Source organism: Zingiber officinale, chromosome 2A (assembly GCF_018446385.1).
Source record: "Zingiber officinale cultivar Zhangliang chromosome 2A, Zo_v1.1, whole genome shotgun sequence".
Taxonomy (NCBI): Eukaryota; Viridiplantae; Streptophyta; class Magnoliopsida; order Zingiberales; family Zingiberaceae; genus Zingiber; species Zingiber officinale.
Genome location: NC_055988.1, coordinates 136,697,898 through 136,712,123, shown reverse-complemented (window position 1 = coordinate 136,712,123; position 14,226 = coordinate 136,697,898). Strand labels below are relative to the sequence as shown.

General features: G+C 32.9%; 1 protein-coding gene across 1 annotated transcript in view; it reads right to left on the bottom strand.

The window, feature by feature from the left end:
* Positions 1-365: 365 nt before the first annotated feature.
* LOC122042406 (serine/threonine-protein kinase PBL34-like) overlaps positions 366-14,226 on the bottom strand; it is a 38,688-nt gene continuing 24,827 nt past the window's right edge. Inside the window, exons 4-5 of the mRNA XM_042602516.1 lie at positions 640-987; positions 366-562 (exon numbers count right to left, since the gene is read on the bottom strand). Of these exons, the coding sequence (XP_042458450.1) occupies positions 546-562; positions 640-987 (365 nt within the window). The 3' untranslated portion in view covers positions 366-545. The remainder of the gene's footprint in view (positions 563-639; positions 988-14,226) is intronic.

Genomic DNA, 14,226 nt, shown 5'->3' with positions numbered 1-14,226 from the left:
GAATCAAGCCAATAACGTAGTAGAATATCATGCCCAACCGCGAAGCACGCATTCACAGAGTATCTCTATGGTGTGGATGAAGACTAGCAAGATACTGAACATAGTTGACAATTTTATGTCAACACGCCAAATCAAATTATGTAACCATCAAACTATGGGATTAACTCTACAAAACGTTTTCAAGAAGACGAACAGCCTCATACATGAAACCTATAATCAAACTCTAACCTGACCCAAGAAATGACAAGCAAGAACAGGAATGAACGCATGGGTGATTGCTCACATCTAATCTAGTCATTATGATTTACAAACGTGAGCAATTCTATCCCTACTAGTGGGCATGTGGGCCATTGCATTGGATACAATGATATAGGGGTCATCCAAATTAAAACAAGCATATGGAATCATTTATGGCCTATATTGACAACACAGAAGTTAACTCATTCAGATTTTAGGTAGAAACGGTGATTAGAACCCACAAACATTATTTGGTTGAAGAAATACAATCACAACATTAGCCTCCCAGTATCGCAGCAAAATATTTGTTAACGAGAAGGTTTACCTGTGCACAAAAAAGTTGTCAGGGGCCTTTTTTATGTAGGGGGAAAAATCACAATCTTGCCTGTATATCTTGGTTACCTCGGGATGTTCGAGAGTGAAAGTATAATGAAGCCATGTCTTTGAGGTCTTGGAGTGGGATGAGATTCTTTACAATTTCTTCCATCGAAGGACGAACTTTGGAATCCCTGCTGAGGCAGCAGTACGCTATCTTAGCAACCTTCTGTACTCCTTTAATCGAGTAGTTGAACTCCAAACGAGGATCTATAATTTGATAAAGCCTTCGCCTATCGCCTAAGTACATTTTTGCCCATGCCACTAGATTTTGCTCCCCACTAGGCCGATTCTTGTCCATGGATCTTCGACCAGTTAAAATTTCAAGCAACACAACTCCAAAACTATAGACGTCGCTCTTTGATGTCAAGTGTCCTGTATTTAAATTTTGTGCAACCCTCGTTAATCAGTGTTTAGCTGATTCAATGAATAATCAGCTTATGCACAATTAGAACAACGTGGCTTAACAAATACCTAAATGAACAAAACATCCAGGAACGTAATGAGTTATTGATTCCAGATAGATACTATATCTTAGATTCCAAAAATCAAAGTTTATATTTTCTTGAAAGTCAGGCTTTATGTGAATTTAAAACTGTGAAATGTAGAAGCAGCACGATGCAACAGTATATTAGTATTTAAAGGCACTACAACTTTGTATATCACAACCCACCAAAATGAGAGCACTGACCTTTTAAGTTGTTAGACTCAACCACATACCCAAAATGTTTAAGTTAATATTAGTTTACCCATCTCAACTTATAAAGCTTTATTAAGAACTCTCAATATGGAACTAAAAAAAAATATCCTTATCTTCCCTACTTAATATTTGATTGCCTTATTAAGACAAATCTCAACCTGAGGTTCAACACCATCCTAATCAGCAATATAAGAGACTGAATGGTGGTTTAGCAACACACAAATAGCCCTTTCATACCTCATTGTATCTAATTATAAATTAGGTATATGCTCTGGCACCAGTTATCACAACCTATCCAGATGGAAAAAAAAGCTAACTCATTAACTTATCTAGCTCAAGCACAACACTGAAATCCTTATATCCAAGTTAATAGCAGCTTGTCCATCTAAGCTTCTTGTTGGTGATCCATTAATAAATATAGAAGTACATAGGATATACATGTAGAATAATAGTAATGCATATACAGACTTTAAGGGGAATAAGGTAATAAACTTGTTTTTCCTACTGTATGGTATCTTGAAATCCTCTAGGTGTACATTGTTGCTTTGTCATTGCGCATGATGTTAAGCTCAGACCTATTTCATAATGCGATCTCAACACCAAAACAAGCAATGTGTAGGACCGTAAATACACTAGAGGGGGAGTGGTGAATAACAATTTTTGAAAATCGAGAGCGAATTACACAGCAGAATAATAAAAGAAAAAGCTAGAAGGAAAAAGACAATCACACGCTAACATAAGTAGTTTTTACTTAGTTCGGAGCCCTACTCCAAGGCACGCACTAGTCGAGTGCTTTCGTTGGGCAATCCACTAATAGCTCGAATGAGTATAAAAGTTAAGTACAACTGTACAAGAACTAAAAACAATGTTACCGACAACATAGAAAATAAGAAGATCTTGATCGCCGGTTATCAGAGAAGCTTTACAACATCGTAGGAGCTTTTCCAGAGCTAGGAATAAAAGTCATAGAAGATGATGCTCTGAAGCTGCTGGTCGAAGGCCCTTATATAGGCCCATTCCGGGCGCATGGAGCCCCTCCGGGCGCTTAGACCGTTGCTGACATGGCGATCTCTCGTCAAAACTTCATCCGCGAAGTTTATCCACTTCCGGGTACCTGGACCGTTGACGTGAGTTCGGCTAGTCGTCGCACTCCAACTCAGCTTCGGGATAACTTTTGTGGTCCAGGCACTTGGACCAATTCCGAGCGCCCGAATCGTCTAGGTGCCTACGGCACCAGCTCCGGGTGCCCGGACCAGCTCCGCCCGGACTCCAGGCGAGCGCCCAGACTCCTTTTCTTGTCAGATTGAATTCCTGTAAAAAGAAGTTAGTCTAGGCAAGTAAAAATATATCTGTCCTGTAAAACAGAGTTAGCACAACATAATAAAACAGGAGTAGTAATTAGATTTTGTCTTCCCAAGACCAAGATCTAGTCAAGGTCTCAGCTTAGGTTTTCCAAATGGACCTAAGCTGGACCGATGCCTACAGTTCTCTCAACGAGGAACACGTCTCTTCTTCAGTTGCTTACCTCCACTTACCAATGGTAGTAGCTTGACTTGCCTTTGACCCACCAGGTCTTCCTGCCAGTTGTCAAATCCGCAGACCCAATTGGACTTCGGCCGGTTGTCAGGTCCCGCGGACCCAACCGGACTTCTCGCTAGATATTGGGTCCTGCAGACCTAGCTGGATTTCACCCTAGTGCAGTCAACTTTTGCACACTTGGTAGAAAGGTTAGACAAACAACACATCTAACTTTAACCTATTTGTTATAAATCAAAATCAGATTATTAATGCAACCTGCACCAACAATCTTCCCCTTTTTGATGTAATGATAACCTAAGTTAAAGTTAGAAAAAAAAATGTAATTAAGCAAACATTAAAAATTGAGTAAGGTGAGTTAACATGATTTGATGATTTTTCTAACCTAACCCACTATCCTCCTCCTTTGGCATACATCAAAAAATAATACACAAAGCATAATTAAATAAATGTTTAGCAAAAAGGACTTTACAAACTTAGTTTTTCAAGCAAGTTTTCAAACAATTATGGCAAGTATTTTAAAGAAGGTTTTGAAAACTAACTATTTCAAATAGAAAGTTCTATTTTTGCAAGTAATGTTTTCAAATAAAAATGCTGCAAAGGTAGAAACTCAGGGTCATGTTGGGGAGGAATAAATGTTTTCAAGGAAATTTTGCAAGGCTTTTCAAATAATTTGATAAAACAATTTATACAATAGTATTCAAACTATTTTATATAATGACTTTGCAAAAATATTGTGAAAGGAATTACCAGGGAAAATTTGAAAAGAGTTTCAAAATTTTGCAAATATTTTTCAAATGTTTAAATTTTTCAAAAAATATTTTGCAAACAATTTGAAAGAAAAAACTAAATTTTAAAATATTTTGCATTAGTTTAAAAAACATAGCAAAAAATATTGAAAAGATGATACTTTTAAAAACAATTTTCAAATATTGAAAAGACAATATTAAAAATGCAAACGGTATAGAATACATACAAACAAACTGAAGTAAACGATAGCAAGCATAATGCGATAAAAATAGTCACGCATACTAGCTGAAGTAACAGAAAACATCTACTAACCAAAGTATAGATCAAATAATATCAAGTTAGGAAAATGTAGTAGAAAAATAAACTATTGAGAGGATGAAGAAGAGGGGTTAGAACCCCAAGATTGTAACATGTCCATCAACTCAGTATGATGAGTCTGGTCTACCTCTCAAAAACCGGAAATATCTTGTTAAAGACCGGAGACCTCCTGTCGAAGATCGGAGACCTCTTTTCGAAGACTCATCATGGATGTCTCAAGGCCAGTAACTCTGTCGTCTAAAGTACGAGGGATTGGAGGCGCGAGCAACCCAAAAAGATTAGCCATGAACTCACGTATCTTTGCCTCCTCTCCTAGACCTGGATTAGGGTGAGCCTAGGTCGTGGGGTCAAGCTAGGGCTGGGCTGCCGAGTCAGGTGGCGGCTGGGTTGCTGGGCCTCTTTCCTCCAGGACCGAACACCCTCATCATCTATATGTACACTAGCTAAGGAGAAGTTCCTAGCACCTACTATATCAAACTCATTTAGGGCTCTAACATCACCCGTGGTGACATCAATACCCAATGAGGCTATATAGGCAGTCAAAATATGACACTAAGGCATATGAACCCGCCGGCTAGTGGTAATACCTGATGAATAGATGATGGTATGAAAGATATGCAAACTGATATCTACATCTAACCTCTGACATAATGCATAAAGAAGAAATGAATGGAACAGACACATCATATCTACGTTTCGGGTAGTCAGAGGTAGAATGCATGTAACTAAGACCCTATACAGAACATAATCCTAAGGGTGACAAATCTAAACAGGGTCACAGTCGGTGCACACCGACCTAAAAAAACCACGAATATATCGTATCAAGTTTGATATGCGAGTAGGGATCACCAAATGGTGGATCCCAAGGGGGTAGCACTGGAAAGGGCATACAGATGGTCGTAATCTTAAAAAGTCACGAATGATAATAGGGGATAACGTAACATCCGTACCGACTATCCTAATGAAATAGGTAAGAATGTTAACTCTAACTAAGTTATTATAGAATTCAATGCATAGACCTATGTTAACTGAACTAGAACAATATATTAAACGCTGCAAGCTATGATAATCAATAACCTTGACAATGGGAATGCATGATCGCATGAAGAAATGCCTATCTAGATATCTAGAAAGTAAAGGAACATATATAGTGGAGGAAAATTTAATCCTAAGTTCATCGGTAGGAAACCTAAAGTCCGTACTGGCAATCGAGGGACCAGCACCAGGATTTGGCCGTTTTCTAATTAACAAACAACATCCTAAAAATTAAATTTGAAAATGAAACAAAAAAAAAAGTTTAAGATTAAAATATTACCGACGCATCGTGAATATTTGTAAAAAAACTGACGACCTCGGTTGAACTCCATCAACGCGGCTCAAGAATCGGAGGAAAAAAGTTTGAGAAATTGGGAAAAAAATTATTTTTCCTTTTCTTTCGTTTGCCCATAAAGCCCGGTGAGGAGGCGCTCGTTGGCCCCCTTATATAGGTTGGTTCGGATGCCCGAGAGTCTGGACCCGGGAGAGGCGGGGCGCCCGGATCCCTCTTCCGGGTGCCTGGAGCCTTATACCAGGGTGCTTGCCCCTAGTTTGGGCCCCTATTTTTTTATTGTAATTAATTTAAGTTAATATTTAATTGAATTGATGAAAAATTAATTTAAGTAAAACATTAATTAAGTTGAAAATTAGATTATTTAAAAATTAATTAAGTTATTGAAAATTTAAGTTTAAGTTAAGAGAGAAATTAATTTTAGTTGTTCAAAAATTAATTTAAGAAAAAAAAAACTGATTGTTGAAAAATTAATTTAAGTTACAAGTTTATTTAAGCTAAGAAAGAAATTTATTTAAGTAAAAAATTAATTATTGAAAAATTTATTTAAGTTAATTAAATAAGTTGTTTAAGAATTTAAGTTAGACAAATTAGTTTAAGTTACAAGTTAAACATTAATTGCAAGTTAAGAAATTAATTTTAGTTAAGAGGTTAACTTAAGTAAAAAAATTAAATTAATTTTAATTGATTAAATTAAGAAATTAATTTAAGTTAAGAATTAATTTATGGTAATGATTAATTAAGTTGTTTAATAAGTAATTAAATTAGTTAGATTATTTAATAATTAAGTTAATTAAAGATTAATTTATGTTAAGAATTAATTTATGGTAAGGATTAATTGAGTTGTTTAATAATTAAGTGGAAAAAAAAATTGAGTTGTTTTAAAAATTAATTGTTGAAAATATTAATTTAAGTAATGAGAAAAATTAGTTTTAAGTTAAAACTTAATTGTTAAAAAAGATTAATTTGTGTTAAAAATTAATTGTTTAAAAAAGATTAATTTATGTTAAAAATTAATTGTTTAAAAATTTTAAGTTAAAATTAATGAACAATTTAATGTACAAAGTAAACTTAGTTTAAAAGTACTCATCTAAAATTGGTCCTTAAATATCTAACATTTAGTTACTAACTGACTACCAAAAGATGATGATGTTCACCTGGTTAGTCAAGTTAAGTATTAATGTCCCGTTAGACTTTGCTAAAAAAAGACTGTTTAACTTGATCAATGTACTGTTGTATTTTTCGTCCAGATTTATGTTGATGATATAAGCATCTGAAGTCCAGGCAAAAGGCCTACGCATCTCACGTCATTCTATGTTGGTGAATGCACAATCAAGGTAAACCTAGTGTATTTGTGAGATGCTTGAATCTTAGATCTATAGGATCATGCTTTCTATGAGTTCGATCTAGATTAAGGCCAAAACAATTTTTGTAACACTAGAGAAATGGGAGGTTTTTGGAAAAAGTAAATAGTTTTTCTAGAATTTAAAAATTAGTTGTATAAATATTCTCCCCCTTAATTTAAGGTTCATGCAAAAATTGTATGATAAGTTTAAAGGAATTGATTAATCATAATTAATCGTGATTTAATTTTATCTAATTTAATTTAGCCTTATTAATCTCACCAGTCTAAATTTTCATACAAAAAGGGATCTTATGTTTTTATGAGATGAGTTAGATTGAATTTTAGGGTTTGGTTTAACTTGTTAGATTCAAGTTTAGCTTTGGGTTCAAAGGTATTCTTTAGATAAATTTCTAAGCTGTGGAGAGTCACCTGGATATCATTAGAGTAACCATGTCTTCGAAATTTTCAAAATAATCCTACCCACTGAACTTAATAACAAAACTTTGGTCTAACCATCTAGAATTGGTAAGGGGTAGTTTTAGTTAGTTCCTAAGCTAAATGCACCAGGTCAAAGTTATATCTTCCTAAACATGCATAGACATAGTTTCCTTAACCTACTATCATCCAAAACTTCTCTAGTGTTGTTTTTCAAGTTAAACTTTTATCCTTTTAACCTAATCCTAATTACCCAGGTAAACTATTGTTTTAGAGGTGCCAACTAATTTGGAGCCTCCCCTGAATTATTAAGCTTTTAGATTTAGGTTTTAGGTTTATATCGATTATTTTTGTAGTTATAATAACTTTGATGGTAATTTGAGTTTAACTTAGTTTTTAATTTAAATTTATTTTTTCGATTTGAATTTGGCTTATTTTTACATTTTAGCTTTGGGTTAACTGGTTTAGATGAATTTGTTTTTAGGCAATGAATTTCATTTTTGGGTATATAGAATTAATTGAGTCCTACTTCCGTGGTTATACACGCTTTTGGAGCCTATGCTTTGGTAAGTTTCTTGTTTTGACTTATTAGAGAAATAAAGGTTCTATTTATAGAGCTAGATTTATATCCAAACCTGACTTATTATATACGACTTTTTGTGTTTTAAGAATTAAGTCCAAATTTTTTGATCTTGTCGTAAAAATTTCTAATAATCCTTTGAGTTTGTTAATTTCACTTTTTAAGATTGTATTTTCCTCCTCAAGTTTTATTTCTTGATTTGTATTTTTATTTTTAATTTGTTCCTTGAGTTGTTGATTTTCCTCAAGAAGTGTTTCAGTTTGTTTTTTAAATTTTATTAATTTCTTATTCAAACAAGTAATTATTCTAAAAAATTTAGAGGTTAAGATAGAAGATACCTCGTTCGAACCTTCGGAACGAGTGCGGACTCGTGGCTTGATTCGTATTCGGACTTCTCGTCTTGTTCTGTCTCGCTTTCTAGTTCCGGTCCGGATGTTATTAGCGCGAGATAGTTGTGGTGCTTCTGATCTTCGACGTCCGATTCTTCTGAGGATGATTCGTCCCAAGTCGCCTTGAATGTCTTCTTTCTTTTGGGTTTGTCGTCTTTGATTTTTGGACATTCATGCTTGTAGTGTCCTTTCTTGGTGCACCCGTAGCATGAGACTTTCGCCTTTGCGTCATTTGATTTGATCACCTTTTGTAGGTCCCTTTTTGTGAAGTTGTTCTTTCTTCTAGTAAATATTTTTCTGACCATAGAATACCTAACTCTCTCTTCCATTTCAACTAACCTACTTGTATTATATATAAAGATATTTCCCTCAATCATTCCATTCTTTTGTAAAAATGATCATAAATAGTTAAAGCTCTAACTGACAACTCGCTATCTCCTCTCTTAACAATTATTTCATTACATCTAATATTACTAAACTTAAATTTTATATATTTTACTTTTACTCTTCTAAGCCTAAAACTTTTCACTTCTAACGTTTCCCACCAAGATTTGAGTTTAGTATTTATTCCTTCACGTGTCTCATCTACCAAAACAATATAATCTGCAAACAATGTGCATTCATATCATGTATGTGTTTAGTGAGTTCATCCATGATTAATATAAAAAGATAAGAACCTAGAGATGATCTTTGATGTAATCCTAACTTTATGAAAAACATTTCGATTAATTCACCTGAGGTCGCCATTCTTATCATTGCGTCCTTGTACATATTCTTAATTAGTTCAATATACACTATACTAACATCTTGCTTTTCTAGAATTCTCTATAAAATTTACCTCAACACTCTATCATAAGCTTTTTTTGGTTGATGAATATCATGCCTAAGTCTTACTTCTGTTCTCGATACTTTTTAATTAGTTGTATGAGAAGATGTATAGCTTCTGTTGTCAACAGACATAAATCCAAATTGATTTTCAATTACCGTGGTCTCCTTCCTTAATCTTTTTTCTATTACACTTTCGCAAAGCTTCTTGGTATGACTCATTAATTTAATGCCCAGATAGTTTGCACAATTTTATATGTCCCCTTAGTTCTTATATAAGGGAACAAGAGTACTTGCCCTTTAGGACATTTTTTCATTTTCAATATTAGGTTAAATGATTTTACGAGTCATACAATACCATGTTTCTCTAGGCACTTTCATACCTCTATCGAAATATCATCTGGTTCAACTACTTTTCCATTGTATATCTCATTTAAAACTTAATTTACTTCTAAAGTTTTGAATTCCACGACAAAAAATTAAATTTTTATACTCAATTAATCTATATAAATTACCTAAATTAAGTTGATCACACATTTATTAAAAAGTTTATGAAAATATCTTTTCCATGACTTTTTTATTTCCTCATAATTTAATAATAACCTATTGAATTCATCTTTAATATATCTTATTCAGATAAAATCTCTTCTCTCTCGCTTTAGCTATTTTGTAAATGTCTTTTCCTCCTCCTTTTGTGTCCAATTTTCGATATAAATGTTCAAAAGTTTCATTCTTAGCTTTATTCACTGTTTTCTTGACCTCTTTCTTGACTATTGTATACTTTTTAAAAAAAAAAAAATTATTCTCACCAAGGTTTAAAATTTCGACCCGTGCCGAGATTTCGATCTCAAACTGGAACGATACGGTTTCGGTATCGTATCATGCCGTGTTGATATAGTTTTGGTATTTTTTTATTTATATATAATAATTATAATAAAAATATGTTTATGGTATATATAAAAATAAGTTATATATTGATTTTGTATAAATTTTGAACAATTTAACATTGTTAGAAAAAATAATTAAAAATAGTTTTATTTAAATAAAATTGATATATCAATAACTCGAATTAAAATGGATCTATTTATAATAATAAGTATATAAATTAATATAAGATATTACTTTATATATAATAATAATTATATAAATTAACTATTTATTTATTTATTAAATAATATATATTTTAAATAGTAAAAAATATCAAGTACAGAAATATAAAATAATAAAAAAAATCAGAATATAAATATTATTTATTAGATTTTTTTAAAAAAAATAGAATTTTTAAAGAATTTTTTTAATTTTAAATGAAATTTAAAATAATATAAAATATTAAAAAAATATTAGAAAATTTTAAATGAAATTTAAAACATTAAAAAAAATCAGAATATTAATTAATAAAATTTATTAAATTTATTTTAATTTTAAATATATTTTTTATATATTTTATTAGGATAATTTAATTAGGGTTTATTAAAGCATGTTCGAAATATCACACATCCTTAGAAATTATTTAAATTAATTAAATAAAATAATTATTTATCCGAAAAAAAAACGCGATCGTGATCGCTCACCCACGATCGCCGCAAGGGGCGTCCGACGGCGCCGAAAACATCGTCGGACGCATCCGGCGGCGCCGACAGGGTCTTCCGGTGATGCCTTCGGTGTCGCAGAAGACTTCGCTCGACGCCTTCGATACTGAATGCGTCGCGAGACACTTCCGGAGCCACCAGAGGCGTCCCGCGATTCCTCCAGCGCCGCCGGAGACGTCTCGCGTCTCCTCCGACGCCGCCGGAGGCGTCTATGACTCCTCAAGACAGGGACGCCTCTTGTGCCGATTTCTGCCACCAAGCAGAACGATAAAAATCGCCGTGCCGGGCAGCACGGAACGCCATTTGATTCCTTGGTTCTCACAAGTGTATAATATTTTATAAACTGTTTGTTTTCCCTTCACTTTCTTCTATACTTTCTCATTCTACTACCAAGATTCTTTAGTTAGTGGTGCTAATCCCTTTAACTTACCGAGTGCACTTTAAGTTATATTCTCTCACGTCGTATTCGAGTCGCCGAGTATTTCTCCTAATACTTATACTCCTATCCTCTCCTTAAATATGTATTGTTTCCTATCCTTTAACTTCCACCATCCAACACTACTAATCTAAATTGGGTAATTAAGTTTTCGAGAGATGACCTTACAATTTTTACAAATTTTTTATCATTCTTTCTAACAATCAAGAAGTTAATTTGCAATTTATTATTTGCATTATTGAACATGACCAAATGTTCTCTTTTCTTGATATTAGTTAATATAAAGTCATATGCTATCACAAAACCTAGTATAATTTTTCCTTCTTCATTTCCTGTTCCAAACTCATAACCCTCATACACCCTATCATATTCCTTATTCCCCATTTTTCACTCCTACATGTTCATTTAAATCTCCTTACATCAAAATCAATTCGGTTGGAGGAATGTTTTGTAATATCTTATCTAGGCCGTCCCAAAATCTAGATTTGGTGTTTTCATCTCATCCTAGTTGAAGTGCATATATGTTAATTGAATTAGGTTATCCCTTGTAAAAATGAAGTTGGATCATTTTTTACCATTACTTTCCATTATTTTCACCCAACAGAAAACAAATCTTTTTCCAATCATCAGTGATTCTGCAAATAAAATATTATTCTGGCATTCTTTTCATCATTGCAATTAAATGAAAAATAACCAGTTCTTTTAGTTTTGTATATCAGGTTTGGTTTATCTTCACCATATTCTGAATGATCTCTGCTAATGAATTGGTTGTTCTTGTATGTTGGAGAAAGAGTGGAACATGTTCAGCCCCAAAATTGCTAACCACTAGCTGGGGAAAATTTTTTCAATATAAGAAGACCGAGGACCACCACACATCTATGAGAGACAAAGTGTGGAACGCCTAGTTTCAACACAACGCAAATGCCCAACATGACTCAATCATATGGATTTCATTTTGATATAGTGATGTGAGTAATGTGGAACTCATCAAAACTTGACGGTACAGTTTGATTCGTTCCAGTTACGTATTGCTAGATTTATCTTAACCACCTCCAAATACAATAACTCCGTGACTCGAAAGGTATTGCTTGGAATTATATAACATATTCAGATCTTAAAAGTTCGAATATTATCGGTTATATTTTTGTGGTAAAATGACAAATGGCGGGATTTATTGACACAAGCTACATTTAATTGGGGCGATAAAATGTGAAAGTTTGTCAGAAATGTCCGGCGTATTATAGAAGACATCCATCTTACGGTCCAAGATAAAAAATGTAAACAAACTCGACTATTAATCTTTATTTTATGAAAAATGTTGATGAAATTGTTAGACAAAGACCTGCAAAAAAATAAAGGGCAATTTGATAAAATAAAAAACAAAGTTACAAGAAATTGTGGTGGAGAAATTTGCTACATGGATTTATGATGCCAGAATTCCTTTCAAAGCCATTAAATATGATTTTTTAAGCCTTGTATTAAAACAATTGGGCAATTTGGATCGGGGATGAAACCTCCATCATATCATGAAGTGAGAGTTAAGTATCTAAAGGAGTTGGCAAATACAAACTCGCTTCTCAAATCCCAAGAAGATCATGCTAAGTTTGGATGGACCCATAACAAGGGTAGGAGTCTTATAAAGTTTATGGTAAATGGTCTTAAAAGAAGCGTATTTGTTGAATTAGCTTATGCTTTTTAGGCTATTCTCACGCAACTTACAAGATGTTTGAGTTACTTTCTAAATTTGTGTATCGCATTGGAGAAAAGAATGTGGTTCAAATTGTAATAGATAATGCAAGCTGCAATGTTAGTGCAGGTAATATTTTAAATTTATGTTACTTTCAATTAAGAATTGGATCATATTTTTAATTTTTAGACTATATTTACTTTGTTTTTTCAGGTCATCTTTTGGAAAACCGATTTTCACACTTGTATTGAACTCTCTGTGCAGCTTATTGTTTAGATTTGTTACTCAAGGATATATTCAAAATTCCTCATCTCAAAAAATTGCATGAAGGACATTGATGGTGAATGATTATATTTACAACAGACCACAAATATTAAGCATGATGAGGGTGTTTATGGGACAGAGAGATATGGAAAGAACCGCCAAGACACATTTTGCAACCACTTTTTTGACTTTAAAGTGGTTTCGCATACCACAAGCAAATCTGAGAAAAATGTTTACATCTTAAAAGTGGACAAATAATCGATTTTCTAAAGGGCCGCTGGAAAGCGTGTAGCAGAAGTGATATTGATGCCTACTTTTTGGAAAAATATGAGTTTTGCATTAAAAGTTGGTAGCCCATTAGTGAAAGTATTGTGACTGGTAGAAGTCTCCTATGGGTTATATTGATGAGTTAATGGAGATCGTCAAAGAAGCTATCGCTGCATCATTTAACAATAATGAAGAGAAATATTGTAACGTTTTTTAATTCATTGATAAAAGATAGAGCGTTCAACTCTATCTACCTTTGCACGACCGGATATTTCTTGAATCCAGAGTTTTTTTTACTCAAACCCTAACATAGAAAATAATGCAGAAGTGATGAAGGGTTTGCACATGTGCATATCTAGATCAATGAGAGGTGAGGATTCACAAGATAAGATCATGAATCAATTAGAAAAATACAAAAAGTTGGATTTTTTGGTTTTCCAATGGCTATTAGATAAAGAACTTCAAAATCATCAAGTAAATCCATAAATAATATATTGTGCAATCAATATTAGATGGTAATAAAATTAATCTTATATGTTTTTGTGTTTCAAGCTGATTGGTGGTCTTCTTATGGTGCATCAACATCAGAATTAAAAATATTTGCAATGAAGATTTTGAACCTCAAATGCTCTTCTTCAAGTTGTGAACATAATTGGAGTGTTTTTGAACATTTAACTTGGAGTTTTTAAATACATATTAAAATTTATATTATGGACTTAACTTCTAACTTTTTAATTTTTTGGTAGATACATTCTAAAATAGGTTGTCTCAACAACGATTGAATGATTTGGTATATATCAAATACAATAGAGCTTTGAGGGAAAAATATAATATACAATAAAGACGATAATAATGATTTTGTCTATGAAGGTGAAGATTTGCATTGGTGTGTAATTGTGTATGGCTTTTGATCTACAAATGAGTCTACTTCAAAAGGAGCATCATTATCTACTCTAGCAAAAAGAAAGCAATCTTCAGCTCGAACTAATCTAGTAGATGAAGAAGAGATCAACCTCGATGATGAAGAAACTAAAGAAGAAGATACCGATGGATACAAATCAAGCGATGGAGCTGATGACATAAATTTGGATAATGAAGATGATTATTTTGATATTTGATATTTCATTAATAGCATTTAAAAAAAAAATATTTATTTTTAATTTTTT